Here is an 18733-nt window from a genome sequence, read left to right as displayed (position 1 = left end):
TTTGAAAAGCAGGTTAAGGAGTGTGTGGGTTGGGGGTGGGGCTTTGAGTTTGCCGGAGGAAGGTCTGTATGACAGATCTCCACCTCTGAGAGGTGGCTGGTGTGGTGGGGGCAGGGCAGGGAGGGTGGGTGGGTGCTGTCAGGCTGTGCAAATACATTTCATAGGTACACCCTTCAAAGAAGCAATGGGTGTGGGGTAAAGGCACTTTGAACTTGGGAATGTCTTTTTAGCTTCTCAAACTCTCTATAGTTTCAGTTGGGTATTGAGAGGTGCCTACGTAAGTAAAAGTATGAGAATGTGGGGCTCATGCCCCTACACTGAGGGGAGTTATGGCACTAGGGGTATGCGCAGCATCTAGGGGAGATGGAGTACCACAACCCATGGTGCCCTGGGGGTCCAGTGTAGGCTGTGCATGCTACCAGCCAGAGGGCTTCTGGCTGTAGAACAGGACAGGCCTCCAGTGGCCAGACCTCTTGCTCACCCTGATAGGGCTGGACTCTTCTCAGAGCTGGTTTCATTCCCTCAGCAGGGGCCCTGGCAACAGGGGGGACACGTTGAACTACTTTTTACTCTCCCTGAGTTGAAATCAAGTTGTAAAAGTAACCATGACCTTAGACAGGTTTCTCACTATCAGGCTCCATGATTCACCCTCCACATCCTTAGCAGTGTGAGTGGAATAGAATAGAATAGGTTTTCCTCTTTTATGAGTGATAAGGAATATGAGAGAGAGGGGCTCTCATCAAGCATAAGCATTAGGACATGGGGATGAAGGCTCTCCAGGGAGATGGGCGGAGTGGGTTCGATCAGAGGGGACCCACCTCTCTGGCTCCGGAAGCCTGCGGACATCTTTGCAGGACTATTGGGGGCGAGCCTGGAGGAGTCACTAGAGGACTGCAGACATTACATACAAATCCGTGATCTCCATTCTCTACCAAGACAAGACATTTCCTTGACCCAAAGTAGAGCTTGGAGAGGTGAACTATGAAATTGACAACAAAGGGGGTCCTGAGATTAATTTCATCTTTATGGAGCTATTTCTGTTCTCCAGGCACGGTGTTAAGTGCTTCATGAACAGTAAATATCTCAGACGGACCTTATCACCATCCTATGAGTTGGGTTCCGTTCTCAGCCTTATTTTACATGAGAAGAGAGAATTGTTCGAAGAAGTGATAAGGTTATGAAATGGAAGCACTGAGATTTCAACCAAGATTCCGGGGTTAAGCCTGATTTTTTAATGATCACACGAGAGCCTGAACCTGATTAGTCCAGTCTACCCTAGTGATGCACAGCCTTGTGATATTTCCCTTCCCCTCCAGCTCTGAAGGAGAAAGGAAAGGGTAAACGTGCACTGTCCTGACAGATGCATCTTACAGAAAGAGTCACGGTCTCACCCCCGAAGCGTGTGTTCTAGGAGGAGTGGTATCGGCCACGATTTATAGCCTCATACATAGAACACGCTCATCCTGGTAAGTACGCAGCACTGGACCCATCTTCCCAGGCCCGGTACTTAGCATCACAGTGACACAGTTCCAATTCCCCTTCCTGTAGAGATGGCTGTCTTTGGGCGATGGCAGGCCAAGTAAGATTTCTGTATGATTTTCTCTTTGATTTTGCTCGCGGACCATTTCTAGCTCAGTGACTACACAACAAATCAGTCACCAAGTAGAAATACAGTGGAATCCTAAATTTAGGCCTGGCAGACAGAAATACTCCAGTATTATTGAGAAATCTGGCTTCAAGGAAAACAGCACATACGCCAACTCTCGTGAGTAACCCATGATGTAGACGACTTACCGGGACGACAAAGTTCAGTCGCCCCAAATTCAGGCTCTGTCCATATTTACAAGGCAAATAGTTGTCATAATAGTTTTATCATTACCATTCAACTTTGAGGACAAAGAGAATTTCTAGCAATTCTAAGATTGTTTGTGGCTGGAGGACCATCCCAGGCTGTCGGGTTACTCAGTGAATTAGCAAAGAGCCAGTTAAGGGAGCAGAAGGAAGAAGTGGTAAGGCTAGAAAGGTGCCCTTGGAAGTGATTACATTACCTACAAGTGACCTCTGATGGCCAGGACTGATGGCTTACTGAGGGCACTAGTTGTAGGCTTGCACAATGCTCATTGGGGATGTCCCTCCACTCATTCCAACATGCGGCTCCCTTCAAGCCCCTCCATCCTGTGCCCATGACCTCATCCTAGAGATTAGATGAAACTCCCTTTAACTTGAAGGTTACAGAGTAGCTTACATCGAACATTTTAATTTAGTTCGCCCCAAACCACTCTAAACTTGAACTTGGAGTACAGTCATCCATCAGAGCTTTCCTAATTAAATTGGCATAAATTAAGGCTTAATGTCAACATCAGAACTTGGTCACAGAAACCATAACACAGACGGTGCCAGGGGCTTCTCGTGTGCAGCCCACATGCTGTGACCTGCACAAAGGCGTTTCTGTTCGGTTACAAATCACTGGGTTCCTTAACAAAAGAAGGGCAAAGCTCGATGTGTCAGGTCTGCTTACCTTCAAGGCAAATCTGAATAAAAGTGCCTCTCTGTGGACTCGTCATCCAGGGACCCCCGTAACCGTTCCGATGCTCCCAGGCGAGGAGGAAGAGGAAAGGAGTTTCACCCTAGGAATGCTGGTCCCGCTTGAGGTTTGCAGCGTTAATCAGCTTAACCAGAATCACACAGCTCTTGGGCAACAGGGCTGTGTTCCTGCTCTTTCTTGAAGCCAGGTGTGCAGACTTCTACCCCACCAGCGGAGGTCAAACAGGGTGGGGTGGGGGTTACCAGCAGCATGGGTATCACCTGGAGGTCGTTCAAGATCAGAGTCTCAAAATCTGCCCAGACATTCAGGATCAGAAACTGTGGGGACAGAGCCGGATGTTCTGTGTTTGAATACATCCTCTGGCTGATGCCCATGTAGGCCAACCTCTCTGAACTACTGCACTTTATCATGAGGTCTCCTTAAATCAAGCTCTCAAGACCACTGAAGAAGAAACCAGTCTCATTTTGAAATCAAATAAAGGCGGTTAAAAGACATGGGGCTTCGGTGGGACATGGCGAGGGTTATCTGCCTACCGGTAAGAAAGAAGCAGAAGAGATGTATTTGATTGAGTACCATGAGGCATTTTGGCAGGAAAATGGGCTTTTTTCCTTGTCAAGAGATATCATTAAAAAAATAAGAAAAATATTAGGCCTCTGTTTTCCAAGAAAAATAACTAAAGCCAGGGTTATTTTCTATTTTCATAATTTTGCTGGGTTATCTGTAATGCGGCTTAGACATTTCCAGAACTTACCTACTGAAATGATGTTTAGGTTTCCTCAAAAAAATATAAACTATATTGCATCATCAGTAATATTATATCCATAGGCATGTAGCTGTTAAATCTGTGAGAGTTTATGCATTGATTTATGCATAAATTGATTTATGGGAGAGTTTATGCATTGATTTATGCAATATAAACTATATTGCGTCATCCGTAATATTTTATCCATAGGCACAGTCTGTTAAATCTGTGAGAGTTTATGCATTGACTTACTGCCCAACTCCAATTTTATGACTTAAAAAAATTCTTCACCTCCCTTTTTGTTTCCATTTCTCCTTACCTAGAACAGATTTCATTTGGTGGTTAGCTAGAATGCTGATCTATTATCCTTTAGGGTTCCGGAGTTTGCTGATTTATATGTATTTATGAGCCAGTGAATAATGCTTCCAGGTGAACCGCATTATTTCGGTTTTGCAAGAACTGACTCAGATTCCGACACCCAGTAACAGAAGGTCACACAAATCATCACATCAACACTAGACTTTATTACATTTGTTTGTAATTTATTTTGCTTATGGTTTAATGTCTTACAAGCAGAAGAATATTATTGACATCAAAGAAGTTGCAGCCGGACTTGATCTCAGCAGGCGTTCGTCCACTTCAAATACTGCAAACATTCTTTGTCGGCAAAACAATATTGTTTGAAAGTTTACCAGCATTAATTTAGAATTGGCTAATTACTAAAAAAAAAAAAAAAAGAGAGAGAGAGGCGTTCCATCATGGTGCTGGGCACTGACACCAAAATTTCTGTTGAGGACAACCTGACATTTATATCCCAAAACAAAAGTGCATCATAAAATTAATAAGTTAATGAACTAAAAGACACATAGCCTTTCTGGAAGATAAAAATGCTTAATTTACAAGCCACTCTGGAGTATAAGGAAAGAAACAAAATGAAGCTGTATAAATTCATTTTTGAAGGATTTTGAGACTCTCAGCTTATATTTTAATATTTTGTTCATATATAGCCAACAGTAAGAGAGAAAGCCAACCTACGGTCAGCCCCAAGTTCTGCAGGAGAAACATCAACCAGGGTCGCCGTGTTTGAACATGAGTCATTTCAGGAAGCTAAAAAAAGAATAAAAAACCAGAATAAGATCCAGATATACTCACTGCTGGGAAAAGTTTGGTGGGAAAACATGAGAGACTCTGTTATTCAGAACTTAATAACCTTTCAAATTCCCAAAACAGTTACAAAATGCTTGATACCTACTCTTGACCAAAACTTAAAAGTGTAAGATAAATTAAGTCATTCAGCTGTGGTTAGAAGGATCGTAGCATTGCCAGAAGTCTTAAAATGACATAGTTATCAGCCTAAAGCAAACCCAATCCTTCTTACTTTGGTTTTCTGAGAGTGCTTAAATGTGAAATAGATAATAAAGTAGTATTTTTGACTCTTCTTCTAGGTTTATGAAGCCGCTAGATGTACTGGTTGTTACAAAGCACATATTTGTTTCCTTTCAAAGAGATCACCAAGGTCTTCCTGACCTTCAGAACAATAAAGACATCATGCCCTCAAGCTGTATTTTACTCTCAGAGAGGCAAGTGGCAGCTGTTTTTTTAGTGGAATGGCTTTAACACCACGTGGAAGAAAATGTTCTCATGAGAGTCTGGGGGAAAAGTAGCTCAATGTGTTCCTTTTTTTTTTTTTTTTTTAAATCTCTTTATATTTATTTATTTTTAATTTTTTTTCATTATGTTAGTCACCATACAGTATATCATTAGTTTTTGGTGTCGTGTTCCACAACTCATTTTTTTTTTTAATTGAAGTGCACTTGACACACATTATTACCTTAGTTTTGAGTGTACAACATAGTGATTTCACATCTCTGTATGTTCTACTGTGCTCACCACAGATGTAGCGATGGTCTACCTTACAAGGTGAGAATCCCAGTGGCCATATTCCCTATGCTGTAGCTTTCATCCATGCTATGTTTCTGTCTCATATTCCTTTGAATCCCTCATTATGTAAAGGAGAGAATGACGTATCTCTTGCATGACATAGTCATTTCCATTGGGAAACCGGCTTAAGTCAACGTCGAGGGAAAACCTCACTGGACCATGACATTATTGACATTTTGGGTTGGATAATTCTTTGTTAAGGGGGCTCTTATGTGGGTTAAAGGATGTTCAGCAGCGTCCCTGGCTTCTACCTGATGGATGTCAGCTGTTACCTCTGACTCCAGTTGTGACAACCACAAAGGTCTCCAGATGTTGTCCCAAGTTCCCCAGGGGGTTAAAAAACAATCACCTCTGTTTGAGAACTACCAGGGTATTTACAGCAAGAAAAAGGTTTAAAACTTACAAGTTTAAAACTTGTAAAATATGCAAGGGTCTTAGATTTATGGCAATAAAAAGTTGATGTATTCTTTTTCTAGGTAGACTTGTTTTTTTTTAATACCTGTCCAAGAGCGTCCTGAATGTTCTCTTTGGGTATGCTTGAGATGGTTGTTTCTCCCTTTTAATTAGAGAAATTGACAGGATGAGGATGAGGGTTATTGTGATCTGCTATCTCACACCCTCACAATGAGCAGTGGACCAAAAAGTTAAGTAGGATCCAGAAATGCTGTCCTGGGTGGATGACCTTAAACAGATTATGTGTCCTTTTGGTCTTTTTCTGCCATGTATAAACATAAGCTTACCCATACTACTTTATAGTAAAAAGTATGTATGTATGGTTCATTATCTATTATAAATTTAAAATGACATTTCGAAAATCCATAAAGCATTCCCAAAGGGCTGGCAATTGATGGTTCTCTTGAGGGATTAACAAGATACATGCACTGGAGGTTCCAAGACAGCTGATTCTCAGGAGTTTGTAAGCACTTTCCAAGTGTTTACTTCAAAGCCAGACAACATAGGTGACCAGTTTCCTTCTATCTCAATCATTTGTCTCTCAGACCATCTGTGAGACATAATTATGCCATCTCTGGTCACAAAAAGGCTCAAACTTTGATTAACCTTATTTCCAAATATACTAAGACATTGTGTAATTCCTTCTCCTTGTTTTTCAAGAAGGTAATTAATATTCATCCTCAAGATGTGGATGAATTAACAACTTGTCTTATGTCTACTACGTCTGGTGCCATCTGACTGTTGTTCCTCTCTGATGAAGTAGAGGTAATTTCTAGAAAGATTTTTTTTTTGGCAAATACTCCTATAATATGAATAATTGAATGAACCATCATGGTTTTTTTTTTAGTATATTGTTGAGAAAATACTTCAGCCAAGATACAAAGCATGCTGGTGAAAAGAGTTCTAGTTCCAAACATAGAACTTGAGATGCATTTTCAAATCACCTATGTCTTAACCTACATTTTAGAAAGCTCATTTTTGAAGTTCCATCTTTGCTGCAAACATCTACTCAGGGTCTTTGGTTGGAAAGATGTAGGTCTTAATCAGCTAGATTTAATAGCCAAAATGTTTAAGGTACAAAACTGCAGAGATTAAATTGGTGTCTTGGGACTTCCTTCATAATCTCCATCAGTTTCTGTCCCAACTAAATCCCAAAATGCCACAATTTTTAAAAATAATTTTTGGACCTATTGTTTTTCAAACCAGCCTAAGTTTATAGACCAGCTACTGGCTTATAGTGTGTGACACACAATAAAATTGAATAAATGTGTTTAGAAGAGTTTCCAGGCTCTGTCAGTGTCCCCACCCCCGGTAAGAAAACCAAGAATCCTTGACTCTGAGTACATAAATGGCATTATCCACAAGAAAACACCATGAGGGTTTTTACAGCTCCAGGGAGCCACTAGTCATATGAATGCAATATCTTCCGGAAAGTTTTGCATCAGGGTCCCTGCTTTTTACTTTTTAATCAAAATGGCTGCCTCTACGAACTCGCCATCCATGTAGATGGGACTTCTAGCAGCTCATCTTTTCCTTGAACTCCTTCAGGATGCTCTGGCCGAAGGTTGTATGCGGCACTTACTTTCATTGACATCCATTTTGTCATGCCCTATCTTAAATCCTGCACCCTCATTTCCTACTAAATTATTAAATTCCTTTTATTTAGGAGGAAACAATGGCTCAAGGAGGATAATAACTTACTCAGTCACATAGATGTGACATCAGAATGAGGACAAGAAGCCAGCTCATCTCGTTACTGTAGAGGACCGCAGGAATGCAGAAAACACCGACTCCATCTTTGGCGCTCCACTGTGTTCATGTTTGTTCAGTGAGCTCTCTTAGGGCTATATGTTCTGGCCCTCTTGGAGATTAATATACATGCCCTAGACATGCCCACTGAGGCTGAGATTGGGGGAAGCTTGTTTTGATTTCCCATGATTCTGTTAGAGATAACATAGTCTTTCTCCTTCCTGATGCACAGGTGATGCCCAAGATCTAATTAAAGCTTAGGTGTCAGTTAAGGGCATGCAAGCCCTTGGAAGTGCATGTGAACACTTGGATCTCATGACAATGAACTTCTGTGTTTTCCCTCTATATAACTGGTGTACTAAGGTCTACACTAAGGTCTGGATTTTGCAAAGAATAACTATGCTTCTGCCATGTATCACTGCCTGCTCACCCCCGCCCCCATCAGTAAATTATCCTGAATAAAATTCTGTGTAAACGATATGGAGTGGTCTGCTTCATTTTCTGCTCTCACCATGCTTTCTCGATTTGGGGGATACTTTACTGTCCCTCTTCCACCTTCTAAAGAACTATAAAGACCAGCTCTCTGCCTGAAATTCATCTCTATTATGACCAACACGTTTCCACCTAATTAGAAAAAAGTGGAAATATCAAAGCTAACAATGTTCAAATAGACATAAAAGTCACTGCATGTAATGAAAGCATAATGAAAATATATTCTGCAACATATAGATACCATGCTGCTTTTGTTATAAAAAGACATCATGCTATTGATTCTGTTTTTAAGGCAAACAATGTGTACTTAAAAAAGCTATTTAAAAAAAGACTAGCTTTGTGAGCCTATAAAAACGGACAAACGATGAAAATCAGCATTTCAAAAAAAAAGTTTAGGGAGAGTCTCATTCTGACATGGATCATCTTAATTTGGGTGGTCTATCTGAACTTCTCATGTCTGTACACAAATGGGCTTGGTAAGAAAATCCAGCTAAGCCTGCTTTTGAGACAATACTTGGCTCTTTTTTTGAATGATTATGGATGAACATATAAATCATAATATCTCTTGGATATACACTAAAATACCAGAGAGTCTTACAAAAAGTCTTTCCAAAAGATACAAATGGAAAATGCCAAATCTCAACCATGTCTGATTACAGCATTTCACTTCCTTTGAATCTACCCACATTTTTTTTTTCATTTCAGTAAGTAAATTTTGAAGGAAAATAAAGATCCATATGAACTAATTTTCAAGGGTATATAGTTTGTTTTTTTCTCTTAAAGAAATTCCAGATGTCAGTTTTATTGCCCCCATTTTTCCCCTGAATTTCAAGAGAGGAAAACCTCCTTTACCTCCTGGGCAATTAAATTATTTTATTGAATGATTTTATAGATCTTGATTTATACCCTAAGACTAGAGGGGGTGAAATGATGGATAGAGTATGTTAGCTGAAGAAAAAGGTCAGGAAAAAAGAGAACTGTTAGCAAAACACCTTTGCCAGAGATAGAGCCAAGAGATATATATTTTTTAGATTTCTGCCAGAAACTTGGAAGCCTTGAGGTAGAAAATAATTTTCTTTTTTACCTGCAATGTTTAGCAAGTTCCCCAACTCAAGTCAGTGGATGCCTAAACATGGCAGTCAAGGAATTATAATTTTCTGGCAAAAAAAAAGAAAGAAAGAATGAGAGGGGGAAAAAAAAAGAAAATCTTTAACTAAAAGATAGTCCTTTATCATGCCATTGTTTTAATCTGAATCAGACACAGGAGAGAAATTCCCTGAGACGCACCAAGTCTACGCAGAGACTAACTTGTCTGCAGATGTAGGTATTATAGCCAACCGGTAATTAGAATTTCTGAAATTTTAGAAAGTGATATTAAGTAAATAACTTATATTCGAGGCAGTTCCCATAACTGTATTCATAGTCAAGCTGAAGTTTTAAAAGCAATGTTCATGGAGAGTGTTAGAACCCATCAGGAAAGAAACTGAATAAATTCTAATGTCTTGTGCTATGCAATTAATTATATACTAGTGAAGACATCTCAAAGGAGGATGATCTATAAAACATTCTCTAGAACTTAGGTTTTTGGTTTCTCCTTACACATCTAAGCTTCAGAATCTTGCCATGCAAAGCCTTCTCTGTCTACTTCCATCTGTAATCTGAAACTGGTTTCTTGTTGGTGTTAAAGATCTCTCATAAATGTCCATATTGACAAAGAAAGTTCTGTATCTGATGCTTCTTATAAACACTAAAAACAAAAAAAAAACAAACAAACAAACCCGAAGTCCTTTCACCATGAAAAATTTACAATTTAAATATAAATATTCAACATTCACTTGCTGAAGACATTCGGTAGATGTCTCCGTTGCAAGTAAGATTATCATTCATATATTTTTCCTCTCTCAGGAATGCATAGTTTTTGGCATTATCAACTTTCAAGAGAAATGATTTGCTCCTCCATTCTTGAAGCTCCCTTGATAACTGACTTATACCATCTTCTATTCAGAAGATTCCTAAAATCCTTTGTGCACACTGAGTTATGTATCCATTTGCATTTGCTAAGAGGAGCCATTCTTGTTCCTAGAAATATGATGAGAGAAAATCTCAGAAACTTATTTTGTAGGCTGTCCTAGTAAAGCTTAATCTCTCTAGGGGCACAAATTCTCAGATGTGGGTCTTCTCTTACTGTCACATCTGTAATGAGTTTAATTGTGTCCTTGCAGAAGACCCACATCTGAGAATAAGATGGAAATTTGTTAGTGAAAGTCATGATTTGGCTTGCAAATCTGCAACTATCTGTTTGCATAGGCAAACTATACACTTAAAAATTTAATAACAAAACTTCTGGTTTCTGGTATGTCATAGAAGATTAAAAGTCATCAATTCACCCAGCAACAAGTAAAAAAGATGAAGAAACTGAAAAATCAACAACTCTCCTCAGATATGACAGAAAAGCGAGATCAAATGGCTGCCCCAAACACTGGAGAGAAAGAAGAGTGTATATAGAGAATCCAGTTTACCTGAGCAGAAACCTATAACCAGAAACCAGTGCCAGGGCAGAGAAATAAACTGTAATGGACAAATTACTAGATTCAGTGTAGATAAGCCTAAAAGTAAAACAATCTAGGGGGACCCAACCTTAAGTCTTAATCCTCACTTCTGTGGAATTTTTCTATCAAGAGCTCTACTGAATTCTCACAGAGAGTATTGGGAGGAAAATCCCTTCATGCTTTTATCAGGAGGAAGATAAAGGAGCTATTTTGAAATATGCCAGAGAATTCTGATCTTAACAAGGACTTCTCTTAAGAGAAACTATTTTATCAGAGCCTAACCTTTTGGGGTTTTATTAGAGTTTTATTATCCTACCTGCTAAAGAGAAATGCTCAATTTCACCCCCCCTCTTGCCATTCTCTTCCATCTAAAGAGGGAGGAGACAAGAAGTTCACCATCTGGGAGCACCAGCTCACCACAATACCAAGACCTAATCAAAGACCTATATAATGCTTCCCCTCTCCCCATACCTTACTCCAGTATTATTAAAGGACTACTTGCCACAGAATGTTCTTTTACCCAGAACATTATGTCTTCCTTTCAACAAAAGTAACACGAATTACATGAAAACCAAAAACACAGTTTGAAGAGACTGAACAACCATCAGAACCAGAGTCAGATACAGCAGGAAAGTTGGCATTATCAGGCCAGGAGCTTAAAAAGATAAAACAAAACAAAACAAGACTATGATATGGTAAAGGCTTTAATGGGAAAAGGAGACAACATAAACAATCAAAAATAATATCAACAGAGAGATGGAAATTCTAAGAAAGAATAAAAAAGAGATGTCAGAGATAAAAGGTGCTGCAAGAAGAATGAAGAATAAAGGGCTCATTGGTAGACTGCACATGGCTGAGGAAAAACTCTGAGTCTGAAGATATGACAGTAGAAACTTCCAAAATTGAAAAACAGAGAGAAGAAAGACTTAAAAAAAAGAAACAAAAAAAACCCCTCAAAATACAATATCCAGGGACACCTGGTGGCTCAGTCAGTTGCGTGGCTGCTTTCCACTCAGGTCATGATTCCCAGAGTCCTGGGATCGAGTCCCACATTGGGCTCCTTGCTCAGCAGGGAGCCTGCTTCTCTCTCTGCCTCTGCCTGTTTGTACACACACTCTCTTTCTTTCTGACAAATAAATAAATAAAATATTTTAAAACAAACAAACAACCCCCACAATATTATAAGGTACTTCTATTACCCATGAAGTAGTGTTGAGAGTGGAACTGGATTACTTGTAAATGTATAAATAAATAAATGTAACCACTTAAAATACTAGAAAATAAATATAATTAATGTGATAATAAGTGATTCAAAATGGAATTGTATAAAATGTTCAGCTAAAATCACAAGGCAGAAAAAGTGTTGAAGACAAAAGTAGAAACAAAGAATAATAGGTAACAATTAGAAAACAGTAAAGAATACGGTAGCTATTAATCCAACTATACCAATAATCACTCTAAATGCCAGTGGGATAAATACACTGAAAAAAGACCAGGGATTTTCAGAATGGATCAAAAATAAGACCCAACCGTATGCGGTCTACAAGAAGTCCACTTTGAATATAAAGACACATACAGATTAAAAAGTAAAGGGATGCAAGATATATCACATTACACTAACTAAAAGAAAGCAAAATACCTATGTTAATTTCAAACAGAGCAGACTTCAGAGCAAAGAATGGTGTCAACTATAAAGATGGCCATTAGATAAAAAAAAAGACTCAATACTCCAAAAAGACCAATCCTTATTATGTGTGTATCTAACAACAGGGTATTAAAATATGTGAAACAAAATGGACAGAACAGCAAAGAGAAAGAGAAGGATCCACTGTTCGATTGGAGACTTTAACACCACTCTCTCAGAAATGGGCAGGTCCAGCAGGAGAAAATCGTTAAGATCACAGTTGAACTAAAGATCACCAATCCACTGGATATTATTGACATCTGTAAACTACTTCATCCAATGACAGAAGAATACATATGTTTTTGCAAGCTCACATGGAATATTCACCAAGATAGTTCACATTCTCAGCCATTAAACACATCATAATAAATTTTAAAGAATAGAAATCATACAATGTCTACTTCAGCTAACAATGGAATTAAACAAGTAATTAGTGACAGAAAACTAGCTGAATAATCCCCAAATGCATGGAAATTAAATAACATAATTCTAAATAACACAAAGGTCAATAAAGAAATCTCAAGAAAAATTTTAAAGTATTTGAACTAAAAGAAGAAAGAAATACAAGTTATCAAAATTTGTGGGGCTCAGAGCAAAAGAAGTGTGTAAAGCAAAATTGTAGCATTGAATGCATAGATTAGAAAAGAGCAAAAATCTAAAATCAATCATGCAGACTTCTAATTTAGGACACTAGAAGAATAGCAAGTTAAATCCAAAGTAAGGAGGAAAAAAAGCAAATAACAACATTAGCGTAGATATCAATAAAATTGAGAATAGGAAATGAGTAGAGAAAATCAGCAAAACCAAAAGTTGGTTCTGTGAAAAGGTCAATAAAATCAGTAAGCCTCTACACAGGCTAAGGAAAAAAGAAAGAAAGAAAGAAAGAAAGAAAGAAAGAAAGAAAGAAAGAAAGAAAGAAAGAAAGAAAGAAAGAAAACACACATTGCTAATATCAGAAATCAAAGAGATATCACTACAAATACCAAGGGTAATAAAAGCATAATAAAGGAATGTTATGAATACCTCAATATCCACAAGTTTGATCATCTAGAGGAAATACACCAATTCCTTGAAAAACACAGCTGCCAAAACTTACACAAAAAGAAACACACAATTCGAATAGGACTGTATCTATTTTAAAAATTGAATCAATAATTAATAATCTTCCAAAAGGTTATTCACCAGTGAATTCAACCAAACATTTAAGGAAGAAATCATACCAATTCTCTACAACCTTTTCTGGAAGATAGAAGCAGAGGGAATACTTCCCAACACATTCTATGAGATTAGCAATATCTTAATATGGAAACTAATGACATCACATAACAACTATAGGGCAATACTTCTTAAGAACAGAGATGCAAAACTTCTCAACAAAATATTAGAAGATTGAACCCAACAATATATAAGAAGAATTATACACCACAATCAAGTGGGATTTATTCAATTATACAAGGTTGGTTCAACATTCCACGATCAATTACTGTGATCTACATTGCAACATCAACAGGTTAAGAAGGTATCAATAGATGCATTAAAAGCATTGGCAAAATTGAACATCTATTCATGATAAAAACTCCCAGCAAATTAGGAAAAGAGAGGAACCTCCTCAAAATCATAATGAATATAAAAAAAAAAAAAACCCTACAGGTAACATCATGCAGAAAATTTACTGCTAAGATCAGGGACAAAGTAAGAACATTCCCTCCTACCCCCCCCCTTTTTTTTTTAACATCAGATTGGGATTCCCAGTGAGTGCAATAAGAGAATAAAAGCAAAGAAAAGAATACCCCCAAAATGCCATCTAGGTATAAAATCCAAAAGAATCATTAAAAAAAAAAACCCTCCTAGAATAAGTGCATATTGCAAGGTTGCATGATACAAAGTTACTACACAAAAGTCAATTCTTACATATGAAGAAAATGAACAAGTGGAATTTGAATTAAAAACTCAATACCATTTATATTAGTACCAAAAATAGTGCGATACCTATGTATAAATCTATATGAGGAAAAGTATAAAATTCTAGTAAAAGACATAAAGGACAAACTAAATAAATCTAGAGATATCCCATGTCCCTGGCAGGAAAACTCAATATTGTCAAGATGTCAGTTCTTACTATAGATTCAACACAATCCCATTCAAAATCTCAGCAAACTATTGCATGGATATTGACAAACTGATTGCAGAATTTATATGAAGAGGCAAGAGACCCAGAATGGCCACCATAATATTCAAGAAGAATGAAGTTGGAGAGTTGACACTACCCATCTTCAGACTTACTATAAAAACTATCACAACAGTGTGGAACTGGTGAAAGAATAGAAAAACAGATCAATGGAAGAGAATAAAGAGGCCAGAAATAGAACCACATAAGTATAGTCAGCAAGTCTTTGACAAAGGAGCAAAAATAATAAAATGGAACAAATATAGTCTTGTGAACAAATGGTGTTAGAATTATCAGACAGCCACACGTGAAAAAATAAAAAACTCTATAATGACTCTGTATGCAGAACTTCCACCCTTGACAAAAATTAAGTCAAGATGACTTATAGGTCTAGGGGTGCCTGAGTGGCTCAGTGTGTAAAAGCCTCTGCCTTTGGCTCAGGTCATGATCCCAGGGTCCTGGGATCGAGTCCCACATCGGGCTCTCTTCTCCGCGGGGAGCCTGCTTCCTTTCCTCTCTCTCTGCCTGCCTCTCTGCCTACCTGTGATCTCTGTCAAATAAAGAAATAAAATCTTTAAAAAAAAAAAAAAAAGATGACTTATAGGTCTAAATGGAAAACACAAAACCATGAAACTCCTAGAAGATAACAAAGGAGAAAACATAGATGACCTTGGGTAGAGTGATGCCTTCTTAAATATTATACCAGAGACATGATTCATGAAAGAAATAATTGATAAGTTGATTTCATTAAAATTAAATTTTCTTCTCTGTGAAAGACAATGTCAAGAAAATGAAAAGATAAACCAGAGACTGGAAACACTTTTTTGCAGAAGACACATCTGATAAAAGACTACTATCCAAAACATACAAAGAACTCTTAAAACACATAAATAAGAAACAACCCGGTTTTTTATAAAAATGATTAAAAGACCTGAATAGACAGACACTTCCCCAGGGAAGGTACACAGATGGCAAATGAGCACGTGAAAAGGTGTTCAACATCATATGTCACTAGAAAATTTCAAGGGAAAACAGCAATGAGATATCACTACACAACTACTAGCATGGCCAAAATCCAAACATTGACAACACTAAATGCTGTCAAGGATCTGGAGCAATAGGAATTCTCATTTATTACTGATGGGAATGCAAAATGGTACAATCACCTTAGACATATTCTTATCATATGACTCAATGATTACATTCTTTGGTATCTTCCTAAGTATACAGAAAACTTAGGTTCATACAAAAACCTGCACATGGATATTTATAGCAGCTTTATTCATAGTTGCCAAAACCTGGAAGCAACCAAGATGTTCTTGGTAGGAGAATGGATACATGCCCTGTGGTACATCCAGACAATATTATTTAGTGCTAAAAAGAAATGAGGTATGAAGCCAGGGAATAACCTGGAGGAAACTTAAAACATAGTACTAAGTGAAAGAAGCCAGTTTCAAAATGTACATATTGTATGATTTCAACTACATTATATTTGGAAAAGGCAAAAGTACAGAGATTAAAAAAAAAAAAAGATTAGTGGTTTCAAGGAAAGGGAGGGATGAAGAGGCAGAATACAGAGGATTTTTAGGGCGGGGAAATATTCTATATGATATTACAAGGGTCATTTGTTATTTGTCAAAACCCATGGAATATACACCACCACACATGAATCCAAATGTAAATTACAGACTTTGGGTGATAATAACATGTCAATGTAGTTTCATCTATTATCATAAATGTACCTCTGTGGTGTGGGATGCTGAGAGTGGGGGAAGGTATGCATGTATAGGTCAGATGTTATCTGGGAGCTCTCTGTACTTTCTACTCAATTTTGTCATGAACCTCCAACTGCTCTAAAAGAAATAAAGTTTTTTAATTAAAAGAAAATCCATTTCCCAGTACAATAACCACACTTCAAGTGCTTGATGAGACAGTCGTACATGGGGAGTGACCACTGTTGCAGATAGTACAGACCAAAAAAAAAAAAAAAAAAAAAAGCTGATTACCTAAGTCACCAGATAAATTTTTTAAAGGTTTTATTTATTTGAGAGAGAGAGAGAGAGCACGATATGGGGAGGGACAGAAGGAGAAGCCAACTCCCCACTGAGCAGGGAGCTCAAAGCAGGGCTCAGTCCCAGGACCTGAGACCATGATCTGAGCCAAAGTCAGATGCTTAACTGACCATAATAAACCTATCTACCACCCAGGCACCCCTGTCACTAGATAAATTAAAGAAACACTCTTAGAAGGAAGTATAGGCCCACTGGGAAAAGAATTATAATGACTATGGATCATTTTATATTTCTGCTGTTCTACCCACACATTCTTATTAATCTAAAAATAGAAAAAAAGGAAAAGAAGGAAAAACTAAAGCATATTTTGAGTTACTGGACTATTTAGTGGCTTAGGTCAAACTAGATAGTGTCATTTCAAAGTCTTCTATTTATACTCAGGACAGAAGGATTTTTTTTTTTGCCAAATATTTTCCACAGTCTTATACCACTACTATATCTAGGTTTTTTTTCAAATGATCATTATTGCTACAAAGAGGCACTGGAACATCTGTATATCGTCAAATGCATGAGGAAAAAAAATGATCTTTGCATATTCACTCATCCACATATTTATAATGTGAATAAGGCAAGCAATTTTTCTTTTGATCTTAAAGAGTTTTTTTTTTGTTACTTTCTTTTGATTTTGAAGGGTTATTTGGTAATTATTAATTAATAAAATGTTATCTAGAAATGATTACAAAGAGACGTGTAGGAGTTCTTCCATTAAATAGATAGGTAGATAGGTTTATTATGGTTCTTAATGACACCCACAAGTTCACCCAGTGTTTGCAAAACTAAACACTCAGTCGATATGATCCTTTATACATACTCTGTCTCCAAGAAAATTTTCTGAGGAAGTCATCCATGAGATCACAACTTGATGAAAAATTGATAAATTAGAAAGGCTGTTGGCCTTTATTTACCCAATAAAAATAGATAGACTGATTTTTGTTTGTCTTTCTTCTCTCTTCTGTCAGCTGACCAACTTACTTGTTTTAGTAAGTATTCAACCACAGAAACAATCACATGACCTTTTTGTTTTTCTCCCAGGTTGTTGACAGCATTCAGCCATATATAAGCTATTTCTTCATAGCAGTGATCATCTCATGCATTCAATAACCATTAGATGAACTGAATTGTAAACAACCTATGTTAGTCCTAATGAGTAAACAAGATTGTATCTGGCATTCACTCTCATGGACTTCATAAGTTTGACAAGGAAGTTGCTCTACTAAAGGAAAAATCATGTAAGGATCAAATTTGTCATACAGTCTTCAATAAGAATTTAACATCCTCCCTTCTAACTTTCAGAAAAAAAATGAAGATTTCTTCTATTTACATATTCTCATCAATGCATGTTTACCTATTCATATAACAATAATTGAGGAAAAAGAGAAAAACATGGATAAAATTGAGGCAGATTTCTGTTTCTAGTGAGTTAAAAAAAAAGAAGAACAAGAGAAATGACCTCATGTGATTAATGATGGATATCTTCTGACTTATAAATGTCTTTATTTAAAAAAAACTGTATTCACTATAGTATTATATTTAAAAATTTCTGATTATAGGGGCACCTGGGTGGTTCAGTGGGTTGAGCCTCTGCTTTCAGTTCAGGTCATGATCTCAGAGTCCTGGGATCCAGCACTGCATTGGGCTCTCTGCTCAGCAGGGAGCCTGCTTCCCCCTCTCTTTCCGTCTACTTGTGATCTCTCTCTGTGTGTCAAATAAATGAATAAATAAATAAATAAAATCTTTAAAAAATTACTGCTTATAAAACATGTCCTTCTGATAAATAAAACTTTGTTACACAGTGCCAATACCTTTTTTATTTCTGAGATGTTAAAACATGATTAAAAATTTAGCAGTTGTATGATACACATCAGCACAAAAATCTGTTGTGTTTCTATCAAAAAAAAATTAACACTTTGAGAAGGAAGGATATTAAGACAACTATTTCATCTGCAATAACATCAAAAAGAATAAAATAGTTACAAATTAACTTAATCAAAAAGGTATAAATAAAGGAAATACATCCCATGTTCATGGATTAGAAGACTTAATATTGTTTGGATAGCAATACTAGGTAAAGTGATCTACACATTTATTACAATTCCTATCAAATTCTTAATTATTTTTTTACAGAAATGGAAAAATCTATCTTAAAATTAATTTTAAAAAATCTTAAGGGACCCTCAATGGCCAAAACAATCTTGAAAAAGAACAAAGTTCAAGGTCTCACATTTTCTGGTTTCAAAATTAATTGCAAAACTACAATAATTAAGAGTGTGGTCCTGGAATAAAGACAGACATACAGACCAATGGAATACAATAACGAGCCCAGAAATGAGCTCTTGCAA

The 18733-nt window shown here is 37.1% G+C and overlaps 1 protein-coding gene across 3 annotated transcripts in view; it reads right to left on the bottom strand.

Moving 5' to 3' along the window:
* Positions 1 to 3790: 3790 nt before the first annotated feature.
* Positions 3791 to 18733, bottom strand: part of SLC39A12 (solute carrier family 39 member 12) — an 81958-nt gene continuing 67015 nt past the window's right edge. For 2 of the 3 annotated variants that reach the window (XM_082738256.1, XM_082738257.1), the window contains one exon: positions 3793 to 4394. In XM_082738256.1, coding sequence (XP_082594382.1) covers positions 4266 to 4394 — 129 coding nt within the window. In that variant the 3' untranslated portion in view covers positions 3793 to 4265. Of the gene's footprint in view, positions 4395 to 18733 lie in introns of all 3 variants that reach the window. The other variant, XM_082738258.1, reaches the window with a different exon arrangement.

Source organism: Mustela nivalis (genome assembly GCF_964662115.1).
Source record: "Mustela nivalis genome assembly, chromosome: 7".
Taxonomy (NCBI): domain Eukaryota; kingdom Metazoa; phylum Chordata; class Mammalia; order Carnivora; family Mustelidae; genus Mustela; species Mustela nivalis.
Note: the sequence above shows the minus strand (reverse complement) of the source record. Positions and strands in the feature narration are given on the sequence as shown.